Raw genomic sequence first — 18,778 nt, forward strand, 5'->3', positions numbered from 1 at the left:
TGCCCCCACTCCCAGAAACAGGAATCAGCCCCTTTCTCTTTTCGAGTGCTGACCCAGCCACCTGAGATCCATGTCCAGAAGAGCTGCAATCAGGTGACCCTGGAAACCTGACTTGCGCCGTATCACGGGCCGGTGAGAAGGGAACCCCACCAAATTTCTTCTGGATAAGAGAAGCCACCAATTTTACAGTCTCCGAGACCCCTCTTCCTGACCAGTCCTCAGTTCTCAGCCTTATCCCACAGCCATGTGACCATGGCAGCAACCTCACCTGTCAGGTGAAGTTCCCCCGAGCTGGTGTGACCACGGGGAGAACCGTCCAGCTCAATGTCTCTTATGAGTGGTGGATCAGGACACCCATGCCCGGGCCCCTGAGAACAATGGGTGTCAGGAGGGAAGGGAGGTCAGAATCAGGAATTCTTTTTTTTTTCTTTTAAGACAGAGTCTTGCTATGTCACCCAGGCTTGAGTGCAGTGGCGCAGTCTCTGCTCACTGCAGCCTCCACCTTCCAGGCTCAAGCGATCTTCCTGCCTCAGCCTCCCAAGTAGCAGGGACTACAGGTGGCACCACCATGTCCAGCTAATTTTTAAATTTTTGGCAGAGATGGGTTCTCACTGTGTCACCCAGGTTGGTGTTGAACTCTTAGGCTCAAGTGATCCTCCTGCCTCAGCCTCCCAAAGTGTTGGGATTACAGGCGTGCGCCACTGTGCCTGACCAGATAATGAGTTTTTTTGTTTTTTGTTTTCAGATGGAGTCTCGCTCTGTCACCCAGGCTGGAATGCAGTGACACGATCTCGGCTCACTGTGACCTCTGCCTCCTGAGTTCAGGTGATTCTTATGCCTCAGCCTCTGGAGTAGCTGGGATTACAGGCACCTGCCACCATGCCCGGCTCACCCTTGCCTGGCTCAGCTTTGAGCTCTGTCTCGATGCCTCTCCTACTTTCCACCCCTTGATCCTCCTCTTATGCATGGCGTCTCTCTTCCCACATTTACCCCATTCAGGATGCAGCACTTTCTCCAAATGTCACACTTTTCATCCACCGTACTCATGAGCCAGTGGGTGCTGTAACTTCCCTTCCTGAACTGTGTCTCCCGTCATGCCCTCCTTGCTTAGTCCCCTCTCCTCCATCAGCATAACCAGGCCCTTTGCTGTCTTTTTTTTTTTTTTTTTTGATGACGTTTCACTCTTGTCGTCCAGGCTGGAGTGCAGTGGCAGGATCTCGGCTCACTGCAACCTCCGCCTCCTTGGTTCAAGTGATTCTCCTGCCCCAGCCTTCCGAGTAGCTGGGATTACAGGAGCGTGCCACCATACCTGGCTAATTTTTGTACTTTTAGTAGAAACAGGGTTTCATCATGTTGGTCAGGGTGGTCTCGAACTCCTTGACCTCAGGTGATCCACCCGCCTTGGCCTCCCAAAGTGCTGGGGTTACATATCTGAGCCACCATACCTAGCCTGTTTGCTGTCTTGATCATTGTTCCATGCCTCTCCCCAGCCTCCCATCTTCCCTCCATGCTGTGCCCCTGATACCACAAGCCCAGAAAGACCTTCCTGCACCCAGTACCAGCCCCACCCCTTCCTGGCCCAGATTCCCGTGTGACTCCTCGGCACCCACAGTCCAAGCTCCTCAGCTGGTCATGCCTCAACACCTCCATGTCCCCTTGGAAGACTCCAGATATATGTGCAGGTCCCTTCATCTGCCAGGCTGTTTCAGAGCCTTTGCACATCCCTCGTCCTTCACTTGTGATGCCTGTCTGTCGTGTGTCAATATGACCCACTTCCCCTTCCAATCTCAGTTCAGCCTCCTTCCCTCCAGGGTCTGTCAGCTAGTGTGGACTCCGGGATTTGTGTACATAAGAGCATGAGCCAGGCCAGGCTTGGTGGCTCATGCCTGTAATCCCAGCACTTTGGGAGGCTGAGGTGGGCAGATCACGAGGTCAGGAGTTCGAGACCAACCTGACCAACATGGTGAAATCCCGTCTCTACTAAAAATACAAAAATTAACCTGGCGTGGCAGGCACGTGCCTGTAATCCCAGCTACTCAGGAGGCTGAGGCAGGAGAATCGCTTGAACCTGGGAGGTGGACCTTGCAGTGAGCCGAGATCATGCCACTGCACTCCAGCCTGGGTGACAGAGCGAGACTCCATTTCAAAAAAAAAAAAAAAGTGCATGAGTCAAACAGTCATGTGTCTTCTGTCTCATTCCGAATGGGAGGTAAGGGAGAAACTGACCTCTCAGCACCACTCTCCCTGCTTTCTCTGTTTTTTTCATCCAGCCCCAAAGACCCTGAACAATGGCACATCACTGCCTGTCCTGGGGGGAGAGTCCCTGTGGTCTGTGTGGCTGACAGCACCCCACCCCCCAACCCCGCCCGGCTGAGCTGGTCCTGAGAGGGAAGAACACTGAATTCCTCCCAGCTCTCAGCACCCGGGGGCCTGGAGCTGCCTCAGATAGGGGCTTGGACGGAGGAGAATTGACCTGTTGGGCTCACCACCCACTGCGACCTCAGCACATTTCCCTGAGCCTCTGTGCAGAGTGAGTTGTAGGACGGGTGCTGGGGCAGGCAGCCTAGTTGGGTGTTTGGGCTGTCAGAGGGGTGGAGGCCTGGGAACAGAATCTCACACTCTTCTACCCTTTCCCAGGAAGCCCCTCTGGCTGCAAATGTGTGAGTGAAAAGCAGGAGGGCTTCTGGCCCCTCGTTCTCACCTGATCAGGGGCCCTCCTGGGCAAGGACTTCCCCCCAACCCCCATGGCCTCACCTGGAGCTACTACTCCAGGTGAGCAGGCCTGCTCTTTTCTAGGGAAGCCGAGGGATTGGCCCCCAAGTTCCAGGTGGGGCTGAGCTGTCCTGTCCCGCCTGAGTTAGAATTGAAGTGGCCGATGCTAATCTGAGGCCCGTGTTGGCTCTGCAGGTGTGGAGGCCCCCAGGGGAGCAGGGCTGAGAGGCCTGACTGAGCCCCTCCTGCTCAAGACAGAACTCAGATGTGGACACCCAGCCCTGCGGGACAGACGCAGGACATCACTGTCAGCCATGGCTCAGCCCTTCTGACCATTGCAGTTGAGATGCTGCAACTTCCCAGGGAGCAATTGGGCAAACATGGGGGCCTGAGGTATTCATGGCAATGCACACAGATGATAAAACTACCTAGAAAAGCATGGAGACCATTAGCGTTAAAGTGAGGCTGGGGCTGCTTCAGGAGGAAGTGGGGTGTGGCTGACAGGAAGTGGGGTAACAAAGAGGAGATGTTGCAGTGTCCCCAGTGTTCTGTTTCTCTAAGTGTGTTCATATGTGTAAACCGCTGAGATTTTTTCTTGGGGGGAAGACATTTTTATCTATATGGCTTATATTTCTCCCAAAAATATTTCTAGAAAACTGACATCGGTCTAAGGAGGCTCCATCATACTGGATACTCCCAGTTCCTCCCAGCCCACCCACACAGTTACAAAAAATCTTCTGCTGAATTCAGGTGCATGTTTCTCCTCCCATGAAATCCTGCCCATTGTGGAGGGTGCACGCCCCGGGGCTGGTGCCACATCTCCTGTTCACCTGGACCCCTGGGAGCAGAGCCTGCAGAAGCAAATCCCTCATGTTCTGGAGTAACCAGGGAAGTGTGGCTGAGTGAGACATTGGTGGTGAAGAAACCCTTCGTGGTGCTGAGACAGCAGTGAGGAAAGGAGAAATATCTTCCCTTTTGAAATCTGCCCCTTTTCTTCCGAATTTCCTCCCTTCCAAGCCCCACAGTACAACAGTCACAGCCTCAGTTTCCCAGACCTCCTGCGAGCCAGGCTTCCCTCTGTGTCCTTGGTGTGTATCAACACACAGAATCCTCACCTCCACAGCCCAATGTCCCTCTGCTCAGTCCTCCTGAGATTGAACCCCTGACCTACAGGAGAGTGACCCCATCCTGCCTGTGCCCCCCACTGAAGCTCCTGCCGTGGACAGCTCAGACGTCAGGAGCCTCTGTGTCTCCCCTCCGCACAGTGACTCCTTGGAGACAGTGTCCAGCTCTGCTGTGTTGACCTCGTTGTGCAGAAAGGGGGTGCCCACCTCGTGCCTGCTGGGGGGGATGAGAGGCTGCCTGTTCACCCCATCTGCACCCCCATCTCTCATGGCCCCGAGTCCCACCTCTGAGCTACGCAGACATCCACAGCCTGTGACTCAGGGGTCTGGCCAGATGGGACTCATTTTCACCCTGCAGAAAATGTCACCTAAGGGGAAGGGCATTGAGAGGGAGGCAGGAGGTGGGGTGGCCCCTGCATGGGGTGGGAATCTGGGTGAGTCTGTCTCCCGCTCTGGCCTCAGGGTCCCAGGAGTGAACGTGGGGTGGTGGACGGTGGATCTCCCAGGGCTGACCTGGGCCTGACAGTGTCTGGGTGTAAAGTTCCTCCTCTGAGGAGGTCACTGTTTTGACCTCGCCCCGTCTTCCTGTGGGGCCTCCTCTAAGTCTTGAGCCCTCAGTTCCTGAGAGAAGAACCCTGAGGAACAGACGTTCCCTGGCGGCCCTGGCACCTCCAACCCCAGACATGCTGCTGCTGTTGCTGCCCCTGCTCTGGGGGAGGGAGAGGGTGGAAGGACAGAGGAGTAACTGGAAGCATTACCTGCTGACGATGCAGAGGTCCGTGACTGTGCAGGAGGGCCTGTGTGTCCACGTGCCCTGCTCCTTCTCCTACCCCGGGTATGGCTGGTCTTACTCTGACCCAGTTCATGGCTACTGGTTCCGGCAAGGGGCCAAGACAGACCGGGATGCTCCAGTGGCCACAAACAACCCAGCTCGGGCAGTGCAGGAGGAGACTCAGGACCGATTCCACCTCCTTGGGGACCCACATACCAAGAATTGCACCCTGAACATCAGAGATGCCAGAAAGAGTGATGCGGGGACATACTTCTTTCGTGTGGAGAGAGGAAATATAAAATGGAATTATATATCTGACCAGCTCTCTGTGCATGTGACAGGTAAGGCATGGGCTCCAGGAAAGGCCACAGGGAAAGGTCATGGGGGCGGCAGGGAAAGGCTGGGATGGGGCCCCTGCTCCAGGAGAGGGCTGAGGGTGAAGTGAGTTGGCTCAGGGCAGGAGCTGGACCAGAGCCTGAGCTTCCCCCAGGGCTGAACCATGGATCCTCTGACCTGATCCTGATTCCCCCTCTCTTCACCAGCCTTGACCCACAGGCCCAACATCCTCATCCCAGGCACCATGGAGTCTGGCTGCCCCCAGAATCTAACCTGCTCTGTGCCCTGGGCCTGTGAGCAGGGGACGCCCCCTATGATCTCCTGGACGGGGACCTCCATGTCCCCCTTGGACCCCTCCACCACCCGCTCCTCGGTGCTCACCCTCATCCCACAGCCCCAGGACCATGGCACCAGCCTCACCTGTCAGGTGACCTTCCCTGGGGCCGGCGTGACCACGAACAAGACCGTCCATCTCAACGTGTCCTGTGAGTGCTGGGCTGGGACGCCTGGGTCCCTGATGGGGTGAGTGTCAAGCCCGGACACTGGGTGCTGGGTCCCGGAATCTGGGCTGGTTGTGGGGTCAGGAGGACAGTGGCTCCGCCTTCCCTGTTTATGCGGCTCCTGGGGACAGACAGGGCTAGTGTTCGCAGCCCTCACAGTGATGCGTGTCTCCATGTCTTTCTGTCCCAGACCCCCCTCAGAACTTGACCATGACTGTCTTCCAAGGAGACGGCACAGGTAGGATGGAGCTCCCTCCCTGGGGCTGGGGGTGCAGGGCCTTCAGGTCAGGATGAGGCTGGGTTATTCCTCAACCTGGACTCACTTTGGCAAACAGGGATGTCCTTGTGGGTGAACTCAGGGCCCCTCTGTATCCTTAGGCCCCAAGGCCACCTGTTCCCATCCTCCCATCACCTCCCTTGGACTCCCCCACACACCCCCCCTTGGCCTCAAACAATAAGAGGGTGGCATTCACACAGCACGACCAGGCTTTGAGGTTCCTTCTCATGTATCTCCTGAATACATCTCCACCCTTATCTGTTTATTTATGATAGTTCTGATCTAAATACTTCTGGACAGGTGATAAATGTCCATGGGCAAAAATTCAAATTGCAGAGCAGAGGCTCTCCTCCGATGCCTGCCCCCCTCCCCAGAACCAACCACTGTCCATCCAGGCTGCTCTGAGTCTTGGTTTGTGCACCTGGAGGATCTCAGAGGTGGTTTGACATCCGTAGCGAGACTGTCCGCACCCTCCTCTAGGGCTGTGTGTGATTCCGCTGCATGGATGGACTCTGATTTTGTGGCATCTCCTAATGGAAGATCATGGCACTAATTTTATCCTACTACAGAACACTGCAATGAACAATCTTGTATCTACTTTCACAGGAATATCTAAGTCTGTGGGTTAAGTTCCTAAAAGCAAAATATAGCTACGTTGTATGTTCTTTCTTACTTTGAAAGATAAGCCCAAACTGTTCTCGATGAAGCGGGGAGAAGTTTATATTCCCAGCAGTGAGTGGTGAAAGTGTGTGCTTCCAGAACTTCAGTCTATGTCTGTGTGTCAGATGCTGTCATCAGTCTCTTTCTGTTTCCTTCCTTTTTCTTCAGATCTATGTATCTCTCTGACCCTCTGTCTCTTTTTCTACAGTATCCACAGTCCCGGGAAATGGCTCATCTCTGTCAGTCCCAGAGGGCCAGTCTCTGCGCCTGGTCTGTGCGGTTGACAGCAATCCACCTGCCAGGCTGAGCCTGAGCTGGAGAAGCCTGACCCTGTGCCCCTCACAGCCCTCAAACCCGGGGGTGCTGGAGCTGCCTTGGGTGCACCTGAGGGATGAAGAGGAATTCACCTGCAGAGCTCAGAACCCTCTGGGCTCTCAGCAGGTCTCCCTGAACGTCTCCCTGCAGAGTGAGTGCGCCGGTATTCTGGGGAGGGGCTGGAGGAGAACACACCTGTTTCACCCTCAGTGACCGCTGAGCCTGGACCTCCAGAGAGGAGCTCCGCTCTGGTCTGTGCTCAGCTGTGAGGTCTGGAACTTCTCTGGGACCCACAGCACCACTGTCCTCTTCCTGCCAGGGAAGGGTTGTAGGGTGGGGAGATGGCAGGAGTGGATCTCAGAGGGGAGAGGATGGGGCCTGGCCAGGTGTGTTTAGGGAGACAAGCGCCTTTCTTTGCAGGGCTGAACTGGAGTCACACAACTGAGATACTTGCTTTGAGCATCAAATTAAAAAAAAGAAAAAGCCCAGCAAGTCAGCAATCAGATGAAATCATACTGCAATGCAATAATCTTTTAAAAACAGTAAAAATTGAATGCAAAACAAATTCATTAATAGATCAAATATTAACATTGTGAAAAAAAAAAAGGAATGGCCGCACTTGCACGCCTCACTGGCCTCAGGAAGAGTCTCTCCATGTCCTGCTCTCTCTCATTCCTGTTCTTTGTGTCTGGGAAGGGGAAGTGGAAATAGAAGTCTAGGACCCTACAGGAAGTGGGAGAAGAGACCCAATTCTCTATGATATATCACAAAAATAACTCCAATCTGTCAACAGGCAAAGCCACATCAGGAGTGACTCAGGGGGCGGTCGGGGGAGCTGGAGCCACAGCCCTGGTCTTCCTGTCCTTCTGCATCATCTTCGTTGTGTAAGCATGGACCCTAGGGAGGGAGGGAGAGCCCTGGGGGAGGACAGGCTGGAAGCTGGATCCCTGAAGCCAGAGCTGGAGGGACCTGGATGGGTGAAGAGCTTGGGGCAAGAAGGGGGTCGCAGGTGCATGGTGAGAATTCCATGTGGGCCTGTGTTTGAGGAGCTTTGAGTCTGTGGCAAACCTTGGTATCCACTGTCCAGGAGAAGAGAGCCTCTGTTCTCAACCTTGGGGTCTCTAAGACTGGACCACTGCTCTTCCACCTCAGTCACCCCTGCAGTCCCTTAATAGGAAACACATGGGGGTACCTGATCTGCCCACTGCACCCCGATCTGACCACACTGAAAGGCTCTCTGGTCTCTTTACTTAGAGTGAGGTCCTGCAGGAAGAAATCGGCAAGGCCAGCAGCGGGCGTGGGGGATACGGGCATAGAGGATGCAAACACCGTCAGGGGCTCAGCCTCTCAGGTGAGTGATGTGGACTCTCCACAGCCAGCATCCAGCCTGGACACCTCCCACAGGATGACCCCCAGGACTAATCAGCTGGGCGTAGCCAAAGTTACCTCCTCTCTGTTCTTCCTTTCTTCTCTGTAGCCCCAAATCACAATGTTTGGTTGGTTTCCTCCCCTAAGAACAGCTTTTATTATCTCTGCTCCCTATCCTGACCCTTCACTCCTGAGGCCTGAGGATCTCTGTCTTTTGCTGCCTCACCTCCCTGCCTGTCTCCCCTCCTTTCCTGCCTGGGGGGACTGTCCAGAAGGCATCATCGTCCAGTTCCTCTGCATTTGAACAGCTGCTCTCCCACCCCTCAATACCGTTTAGAGCAGAAGCCAGCAAATACTATCTGTAAGGGATAGATAGAAACTATTTTCGGCTTCATGGGCCACACAGTCTCATTGCAGCTCCTCAAATCTGCTGTTGTAGCAAGAAAGATGCCATATACCCTGTGTAAAGAAATGAGTATGGCTGTGTGCCAATAAAACTTTATTCACAAACATAAAGAGTGGGCTGGATATGACTCAGATACTGTAGTTTGACAACCCCTGGTCTAGAGTAAAAATCCCAAACTCTATAGCCTGCAGCAGTGCACATTCTGACTTTTTTTGTTTTTTTTCTTTTTTGAGACGGAGTCTTGTTCTGTCGCCCAGGCTGGAGTGCAGTGGTGCGATCTCTGCTCACTGCAAGCTCCGCCTCCCAGGTTCAAGCCATTCTCCTGCCTTAGCGTCTGGAGTAGCTGGGACTACAGGCGCCTGCCATCACGCCCGGCTAATTTTTTTGTATTTTAGTAGAGACGGGGTTTCACCGTGTTAGCCAGGATAGTCTCAATCTCCTGACCTCGTGATCCGCCCACCTTGGCCTCCCGAAGTGCTGGGATTACAGGCGTGAGCCACTGTGACCAGCCACATTCTGACCTTTTAAGCACCTACCTCTCCACTAGGACAAGAACAAGGGTGAAGTGAGTGAGGCTTTTGCCTCAAGTGCATTTTTTCATTTGTTTGTTTTTGTTTTTTGAGACGGAGTCTCGCTCTGTCACCCAGGCTGTAGTGCAGTGGCACAATCTTGGCTCACTGCAACCTCTGCCTCCTAGGTTCAAGCGATTCTCCTGCCTCAGCCTCCTGAGTAGCTGGGATTAAAGGTGCCCACCACCACACCTGGCTAATTTTGTATTTTTAGTAGAGACAGGGTTTCACCATGTTGGCGAGGCTGGTCTCGAACTCCTGACCTCAGGTGATCCGCCCGCCTCAGCCTCCCAAAGTGCTGGGATTACAGGTGTGAGCCACTGCGCCCCATCCTCACCGTCTGCTCTGACTCCCTTCTCTCTCCCACGTCTCAGGGACCCCTGACTGAACCTTGGGCAGAAGACAGTCCCCCAGACCAGCCTCCCCCAGCTTCTGCCCGCTCCTCAGTGGGGGAAGGAGAGCTCCAGTATGCAACCCTCAGCTTCCAGACGGTGAAGCCTCGGGACTCACAGGGACGGGAGGCCACTGACACCGAGTACTCGGAGATAAAGATCCACAGATGAGAAACTGCAGAGATGAGAAACTGCAGAGATTCAGCCTGATTGAGGGATCGCAGCCCCTCCAGGCAAGGGAGAAGTCAGAGGCTGATTGTTGTAGAATTAATAGCCCTCAATGTGATGAGCTATGAGGATCTATGATAACACTATGAACTATGTGCACAGTGAAAAGCACACAGGCTTTGGAGTCAAAGTATCTCAAACCTGAATCCACACTGTGCCCTCCCTTTTATTTTTTTAACTAAAAGACAGACAAATTCCTACCTCTCTGTACCTTGGTTTCCTGCTCTGTAAAACAGGAATGAGAAGCCCTACTTGCAAGGTTGCGGTGACCATTCCAGGAGTCACATCCCAGCAGAGCTCCTGGCACAGGTGTATGCTGAGCACTGATGGATCACTGTGCTTTGAACACAAAGGTCCTGCTGGGAACCTTTCCTGATTCTGGTGGCAACTGGTACTTATATGTCTGTGTCACTTGCCTGCAAAATAGCGATTCTGCAACTTTCCAGGAAATGACCTCAGCCTGCAAATCAGGTCTAGGTAGCATCTGGATCCTGCCCACCTCTTCAGCCTCATCTCCCCACCCTGTGACTGCTAGGCCACCTTGCTCTCTGCAGTCTATGTATTGTGCACAGTCCAGTGGGAGTCTTTAGGACACACTGAGCTCTCTCTGCGCTGCTCACAGCCCATCCATGGCTCCTGGATCCTGAACCTCCCATCACATCCTCTTCGTGACATCACTCTCCCACCTCAGTCCACTCCTCCATCTTCACCACTTAACCCACTGGTCCCTCTGGTCTTTTCCAAATCATTTGCAACATGCCCTGTTGGTTCATACCTCAGTCCTTGCACACTGGGGACCCTCCTCCTGGGCCTTCTTCTGTCTCTGTCTTTGAAAATGGAGTTCAAGGATTGGACTTCTGGGTTGAGCTGAGGGAGACCCTGAAGCAGCAGCTCGTGATCTCCCTCCTCTAAAGCCAAACCCAAGGAATGAGAAACTTTTCCAAAGGGTCACAGGATCATCTGTCAAATTAAACAACATGATCCAAAAAAATTTACCTACATGCAGCACCCGAACGAGGAAAGGAACATCTCACAACAATCACTTTATGCAGTAGCCCTGATAGGAAGAAATCAAAGGACTGGAGGAAGCACTAAAACTTCCCTAAATCTAGACTCTTGCCCATTTATGGCAGCATCAAAAAACCGTAAAGTACCAAGGAATAATTTTTTAAAAATCATGGCCGGGCGCAGTGTCTCACGCCTGTAATTCCAGCACTTTGGGAGGCCGAGGCGGGTGGATCACGAGGTCAGGAGATCGAGACCATCCTGGCTAACTCGGTGAAACCCCATCTCTACTAAAAATACAAAAATTAGCCGAGTGTGGTGGTGGGTGCCTGTAGTCCCAGCTACTCGGGAAGCTGAGGCAGGACAATGGCATGAACCCGGGTGGTGCAGCTTGCAGTGAGCCGAGATCGTGCCACTGCACTCCAGCCTGGGAGACAGAGTGAGACTCCGTCTCAAAAAAAAAAAAAAATAAATAAAATAAATAAATAAATAAATAAAAAATCATATCTGAGCTGGGCGTGGTGGCTCACGCCCGTCATCCCAACACTTTGGGAGGCTGGGGAGGGCGAATCACTTCAGGTCAGGGGTTCAAGACCAGCCTGGCCAACATGGTGAAACCCCATCTCTACTAAAAATACAAAAATTAGCCAGGCGAGGTGGCGTATGCCTGTAGTCCCTGCTACTTGGGAGGCTGAGGCAGGAGAATTGCTTGAACCCAGGAGGCGGAGGTTGCAGTGAGCTGAGATTGTGCCATTGCACTCTAGCCTGGGCGACAGAGCAAGCAAGAGTCTGTCTCAAAAAAAAAAAAAAAAAAAAAAAAAATCCTATGCTATGGTTTGGATATGGTTTGTTTGGCCCTGCCACGCCTCCTGTTGATATTTGACGCCCAGTGTTGGAGGTGGGGCCAAATGGGAGATGTTCAGGTCCCGGGACTGGATCCCTCATGAATGGCTTGGTGCTGTCTTCAAGGTAATGAGAGAGTTCTCACTCTGTTACTTCCTGTGAGAGTTTCTCCAAGAGCTGGGTGTTAAAAAGACATTGGCACCTCCCCTCCCCAGCCCGTGCTTCCTCTCTTGCCATATTGTCTGCACATGCAGACTTCCTTTTGCCTTCCACCATGAGTGGAAGCTTCCTGAGACCCTCACCAGAAGCAAAGGCTGGTGCCAAGCATTTTATATATGGTGCAGAACCGTGAGCCAAATAAACTGTGGGGGGTGCACGGCAATATATTCAAGCTTATGTACAAGGCATTTGAGGTCGAGGCATGGAAAAATACTGAGGCATTGTGTGCATGTTGTTTGTGCACGAGATTGAAACTCCTTGACCCTGAAAATAGGGCAAGGAACGGAATGTGCGATAAGGAGCGCTGAAAACAGCCTCCTGAGACTGTAGTCTGAGTGTTTTTACAAGGCCGTATGTGTCTCATGACCCGACCGCAAAAGGCCAGCTGGTGGACATTTTGGTTTAACAAGCCCTTTCAATAAATACTTGGCGGACGGATTCTGGGGCGGCACTCTTTCAGAGATGCTGCTGCCGCGTCCCGCTCGGCTGGAATTGTCTGAGTACTTCATTCTTGGCGTTCACTGCAGCTACAGGCTGTATAAACCTCTTTTCTTTATAAATTACCCAGCCTTAGATATTACTCTATAGCAACACAAATGAACTAAGATAACACGGAATGCTTCTGTACTGATAAATATAGAACATTTTTGAGAGACTTAAGGAAGGCCCAAATGAAGGAAGAAATATATCACGTTCATGGATTGGAAGACAAAAATGGGTAAAATGTCAGTTGTCTGCATATTGATTTAGGTAATCCCAGTCAAAATTCCTATATATATATATATATCTATATATAAAATATATGTATATGTGTATATGTATGTACTTAATTATAGATGAGTGTATATGTACGTATATTGTAAATATAAGTTTATATATATACACATATATAGTTATAAATTGATAAATTGGTTCTAAAATTTATATAAACACATAAAGGCCTAGAATAACCAAATCATTGTGATAAGAAACACATTTAGAGAAGGCAGATTTTAACACTAGAGTAATACAGAGAGTGTGGTGTGGACTAGAGTACAGTCTACAAATGGACCCACACATATACAGTCAATTGAATAGCATCAAGTCTATTCAATTGGGACAGGAAAGACTTTTAATAAATGTTGGTGGGTGGTCGGGCGCGGTGGCTCACGCCTGTAATCCCAGCACTTTGGGAGGCTGAGGTGGGTGGATCACTTGAGGTCAGGAGTTCAAGACCAGCCTGGATAACATGGTGAAACACCATCTCTACCAAAAATACAAAAAAAAAAAAAAAATAAAAAAAAAAATTAGCTGGGTGTGGTGGCAGGCACCTGTAATCCCAGGTACCAAGGAGGCCGAAGCAGAATTGCTTGAACCCAGGAAGCAGAGGTTGCAGTGAGCCAAGATTGTGCCACTGTACTCCAGCCTGGCGACAGAGTGAGACCCCATCTTGAAAATAAATAAATAAATAAAAAATAAATGTTAGCGGAAGAAGTGAAATTAGGGTTGGTAAAAATGAGTGTTGAGCCGTTTCTCACATCACACGCAACAAATTAGCCTGAAGCGAATCATAAACCTAAAAGTAAAAGTGGAGACTATAATGTTTGTACAACTGTGCTGTTTGATATGGTAACCACTAGCCACATGTGGCTACTGAGCACTTGAAATGTCCTACATTTAGTGAGAAAATAATATAAAAATCTAAGTAATTAATATTTAAAATTGATTACATGTTTCCATGTAACGGCATAATACTCATCAATATATAATAACAAACGATATATAATACACGCAACAGCTTGAATAAATTTTGAAAACATCTTGAGTCAAAGAAGTCATATGCAAAATAATACATGCTCTGTAGTTTCACTCATATGAAGTTCGAGAACAGGCCAAACTAATCTACAAAGACAGAAATTCGTAACAGTCACTGCCTCAGGTTGGGAGTGGGATTTGGGGATTAACGTGAATGGCACACAGGGGAACTTTCTGGGGTCCTGGGAATTTTATTTCTTTTCTTTTCTTTTTTTTTTGAGAAGGAGTCTAGCTTTGTTGCCAGGCTGGAGTGCAGTGGCTCACTGCAACCTCCGCCTCCAGGGTTCAAGCGATTCTCCTGCCTCAGCCTCCTTAGTAGCTGGGATTACAGGTGCGGGCCACCATGCCCAGCTAATTTTTGTATTTTCAATAGAGATGGGGTTTCACCACGTTGGCCAGGATGGTCTTGATATCTTGACCCTGTGATCCACCCACCTCTGCCTCCCAAAGTGTTGGGATTACGGGCGTGAGCCACCGTGCCCAGCCAGTCCTAGGAATAGTCTATGTCTTAACTGGGATAGTGATTACGTGGTTATGTATTTATCAAAACACATTGAATCACGCGAATAAAATCTATGTATTTCACTGTATGTAAATTTACCTTTCATGAAAGAGAAATTAAAAACTCTTAAATGATGAAAGGTTTTGGTTTCCTCTTTTTTATTAGACTAGCTAGTGATCTATCAATCTTATTTGTTCTTTCAAAGAACCAACTTTGGGGTATACTGATCTTTTGTATGAATTTTTATATCTCAATTTTATTCATTTCAGCTCTGATTTTGGTTATTTGTTTTATTCTGCTAGCTTTGGGGTTGACTTGCTCTTGTTTTTCTAATTCCTCTAGGTGTAATGTTAAGTTGCTAATTTGGAATCTTTCTAACTTTTTGATGTGGGTATTCTGGTACATTGCATCTTTGCTTTCCTGGATGCTAGGACCAAACTGGACTAGAGTAGATTATGTGGTTCCTTCTGTCCCAAAGAAAGATGCATTTTTAACTCAGGAGCTACATCAGCCCCATCTGGCTACATTAAGCATCCCAGTCTCCTCTGCGTCTCATGCTGGACTCTATGCAAAAGGGACAGCCAGTGAAAGCATTATTGATATGTCAATACTGAGATGTGAGAATTTGGTTCTGTCATTATGTTGTTAGCTGGTTGTTATGTAGACGGGATTGTATAGTTGCTTCATAATGTCAGTGGGCTATATACTTAACCACTTAACACCACTTTCTGTGGTGGCATGTAACATTCTTTCACTTCTGTGTTTGGCACTCCCTTAAGGACCTCTTATAAGTCAGGTCCGGTGGTGATGATTTTTTTTAGTTTTTGTTTGTCTGAAAGGGATTTTATTTATCCTTTGTTTATGAAGCTTAGTTTGGCAGGGTATGAAATTCTTGGCTGGAATTTGTTTTCTTTAAGAATGCTGAATATAGGTCCCGAATGTCTTTGGCTTATATGATTTCTGCTGAAAGCTCTTCTGTTAGCCTGATGGGGTTCCCTTTGTACATGACCTGCCTCTTCCTTTTAGCTGCATTGAATATTTTTTTCTTTCATGTGAACCTTAGAAAATCTAATGACTATGTGTCTTGGGGATGGTAATCTTGTACAGTATCTTCCTGGGGTTCTCTGAATTTCCTGAATTTATATGTCAACCTCTCTAGCAAGGTTGGGGAAATTTTTGTGGATGATATCCTCAAATATGTTTTACAAGTTGCTGCGTCTCTCTTTTTCCAGGATTCCAGTGGGCCGTAGGTTTGGTCTCTTTATATAATCCCATATTTCTTGGAGGTTTTTGTCATTTTTTTAAATGCTTTTTTTTTTAAATTTTTGTCTGATTGGGTTGATTCAGAGAACTGGTCTTTGAGCTCTGAGATTCTTTTCTCAGCTTAATCTATTCTGATGTTAATACTTCTGCTTGTATTATGAAATTTTTGCAGTTTTTCAGCTCTAACAGATCAGTTTGGTTTTCTCTTAAAATGATTATTTTATCTTTCAGATCTTGAATCATTTTATTGGATTTCCTACATTCCTTGGACTGGGTTTCGAGTTTCTCCTGAATCTCGGTGATCTTTGTTGCCATCCAGATTCTGAATTCTATGTCTGTCATTTCAGTCATTTCAGACTCATTAAGAACATTGCTGGGGAGATAGTGTGGTCACTTGAAGGTAAAATACTCTGGCTTTTGGATGTGTCAGATTTCTTTCACTGGTTCTTTCTCATCTGTGTGGGCTGATGTTCCTTTAATCTTTGAAGTTGCTGTTCTTTGGATAGGGCTCTTTGCTTTTATATTCTCTGATGCCCTTGAGGGTTTCACAGTGGTATAAATTGGGCTTAGACAACTGCATTTGTTTCTGGATGATTTCAAGAGGCCCAGGCTCAACTCAGCACTTCTGAGCTGCATGCTCTAACCACGGGGACCTGGGACCTGGCCCATGGCTTTTTTTTTTTTCTGGCCCCTCAAGGTTAAGCACCTCCTATGCTGGAACGGCCAAGGTGTTCCGGGTCCACTGGCAACAACGCTCCAATAGGGGTTGCTGACAAAGCATTTTGTCAGGGTGGCCATGGGTGATGGGAGTTCCTGCACGTGGTGTACATCAGCTGCAGGGTGGCTGTGGGTCTTGCAAATCTGCTTGCTAATGTTATGCCTAAGATCACGTTATAAAAGACTAACTTGTGCCTCATTCTCTTTCTCGCTGTCTCTTGCTTTCTCACTTTGATGAAGCTGGAGGGCATGTTGTGAGCTACCTATGGAGAAGCCCATAGTTTCATAACAAAGCTGATTGAGTAGCAAATGTTATTTTCCAGGCAAAAAAATTAAGTGGTAAGTTCTTCTGAATATGCAAGGCAGAAATAATTCCAGTGTTTCATAAACTCTTTCAAGTATGAAAGACACATTGGCTGGGGTGACTCTGGGGAGTTTTTTGCTTTCTCTGTTCCTCACTGAGATCCATGGAAGGGAAGGGAAAAACACTCGTCTCCAAAAACCTCCCACCTCTGGCACCCATAAGTCTGAAGTTGCACTTATGTGAGTAATTACCACTTTGCCCCTACCCACTGGCTTCCTGTTGGGGTTACTCTTGTTTTTCCAAGCCAGTTCTTCCCACGCTGAGGGAGCTTGTGATGAGACAGCCCCAGGAAAGTGCCTGACACATATTCCCTGGGCTGCCCCTTCCCTTCAACATGCTTCCTGAGTGAGCACATCCACCCTGTGGCTCAGCTGTGAGCCCCGCCCTGATGTCTCCCCCACTTTCTGCCCCTTGAGCCTCTTCCTGGACATGGTATCTCCATCCCCCACCCCACCCCCTCTTCAGTTATCCCAGTCAGGACCCAGGACTTATTCCAGTTGCCTCCTGTTTTCAACCACCCCACTCATGAGTCAGGGTTTCCTGTAAACTTCACTTCCCCAAAAATGTCTGCCATCATGCCCTTCCTCCTGCCTCCATTCCCTGTCTCCTCCCCTCTATCTGCATGGCCAGGCCCTTTTCGGTCTTGACCATTGCTCCACTTCCCACCCAACATCGCGGTCTGCAGCCTCTCGCCTCCATGCTGTGGCCCTCGCAGCACAAGTCCTGAAAAATTTTCCTGCAGCCAGAGCTGACACTGCCTCTTCCCTGCTCAGGGCCCTCTCTGGTTTCCTGGAACCCTCAGTCCAAGCTGCTCAGCTGATCATGTCCCAGCACCTCCAATTTCCCCCTGGAAGACCCCACACATATTTGCAGGGCCCTTCATCTGCCAGGCTGTCTCATGGCCTGTGCTTTTTCCCCTCCACCTGAGGTGCCCTTAGCCACCTGTTAATATGACCAACTTCCCCACTAGTCTCAGCTCAGCCTCTTTCTCTGCGGGGTCTTTCCGCTTTTTGAACTCCTGGATTTGCATTCATGAGTATGTGTCACACAGTCAGGTGTCTCCTCTTTCTGTTTGTGTGGGGTTGTGGGAGAGACAGCCTCTCAGCTCCACCCTCCCCGCTCTCACTGTCTTCTTCACTCAGCCCTGAAGACCCTGAGCAATGGCACCTCGCTTCCTGGCCTGGAGGGTCAGTCCCTGGGCCTGGTCTGTGTGACTGACAGCAACTCTCCTGCCTCACTGAGCTCGTCTCAGGAGGGAAGAACACTGAATCTCTCCCAGCTCTCAGCAACTGGGATCCTGGAGCTGCCCCAGAAAGGGACTGGAGGTGAAGGGGACCTCACCTGTGAGGCTCAGCACCCGCTGGGCTCCCAGCACATTTCCCTGAGCCTCTCTGTGCAGAGGGAGCTGCCGGACGGGTGCTGGGGCAGGCAGCCTGGTCAGGTGTTGGGCTGTGAGAGGGGCCTAGACCTAGGAACCTCACCCTCTTCTCCCCACTCCCAGGAAGCCCCTCTGGGTGCAGATGTGCAAGTGAAGATCAGGAGGGCTCCCAGCCCCTGGTTCTCACCTAATCAAGGGGCCCTCATGGGCACCGGTTTCTCCTTCACCTATGGCCTCACCTGGGGCTACTACTCCAGGTGAGCAGGCCTGCTCTTTTCTAGGGAAGCCGAGGGATTGGCCCCCGAGTTCCAGATGGGGCTGAGCTGTCCTGTCCCACCTGAGTTAGAATTGAAGTGGCCGATGCTAATCTGAGGCCCGTGTTGGCTCTGCAGGTGTGGAGGCCCCCAGGGGAGCAGGGCTGAGAGGCCTGACTGAGCCCCTCCTGCTCAAGACAGAACTCAGATGTGGACACCCAGCCCTGCGGGACAGACGCAGGACATCACTGTCAGCCATGGCTCAGCCCTTCTGACCACTGAGATGCTGCAACTTCCCCTCCTGGGAGGGAGCGATTGGGCAAACACTTACCCTTTGCTGGAAATCTCAAGGCACAGCACGGGTGCTCACAATCTGAATACAGAATGAATGAATGAATGAATAAATGAATGAATGAATGAATGAAATGTCTTTCCTTATCTCATGTGAGAGACTTGACAGTTCTTTCACTCTCCGAGTAACATCAGCTTCCCCTGTCCCAGCCCAGCCTGTCCTGGGCAGACAAGATTAATTAAGTGGCTCCTGGGCAGACATTGGTGCAGGAGACAGGGCCCAGGAGACCTGTGTGATTTGGGCAATTCACTTCCTATCTCTGTCCATTCAGGCTGCTACAACAAAATACCATAAACTGGCCGGTTTATAAAGAACAGAAATTCATTTCTCACAGTTCTGGAGACTGAGAAGTCCAAGACCAAGGTGCCAGCAGGTTTGGTGTCTGGAGACAGTTTGCTTCCTCATAGATGGTGCCTTTTCCTTATGTT

General features: G+C 50.2%; 1 protein-coding gene across 3 annotated transcripts; it reads left to right on the forward strand.

Moving 5' to 3' along the window:
* The first annotated feature begins 4,426 nt into the window (after positions 1-4,426).
* SIGLEC9 (sialic acid binding Ig like lectin 9) lies at positions 4,427-18,354 on the forward strand. Of its 3 annotated transcripts, none has more exons than XM_054464520.2 (7): positions 4,427-4,949; positions 5,151-5,429; positions 5,635-5,682; positions 6,590-6,847; positions 7,490-7,580; positions 7,951-8,047; positions 9,414-9,975. In XM_054464520.2, the coding sequence occupies exons 1-7, from the start codon at positions 4,520-4,522 to the stop codon at positions 9,600-9,602; spliced, it is 1,392 nt and encodes a 463-aa protein (XP_054320495.1). In that variant the 5' UTR covers positions 4,427-4,519; the 3' UTR covers positions 9,603-9,975. The 3 variants fall into 3 exon arrangements, with proteins under 3 accessions (XP_054320495.1, XP_054320496.1, XP_054320497.1); XM_054464521.1 differs by lacking the exon at positions 9,414-9,975 and adding an exon at positions 18,137-18,354 and having other exon boundaries at positions 4,472-4,949; XM_054464522.1 differs by lacking the exon at positions 9,414-9,975 and adding an exon at positions 15,517-15,753 and having other exon boundaries at positions 4,472-4,949.
* Positions 18,355-18,778: the final 424 nt, after the last annotated feature.

Source organism: Pongo pygmaeus, chromosome 20 (genome assembly GCF_028885625.2).
Source record: "Pongo pygmaeus isolate AG05252 chromosome 20, NHGRI_mPonPyg2-v2.0_pri, whole genome shotgun sequence".
Classification (NCBI taxonomy): domain Eukaryota; kingdom Metazoa; phylum Chordata; class Mammalia; order Primates; family Hominidae; genus Pongo; species Pongo pygmaeus.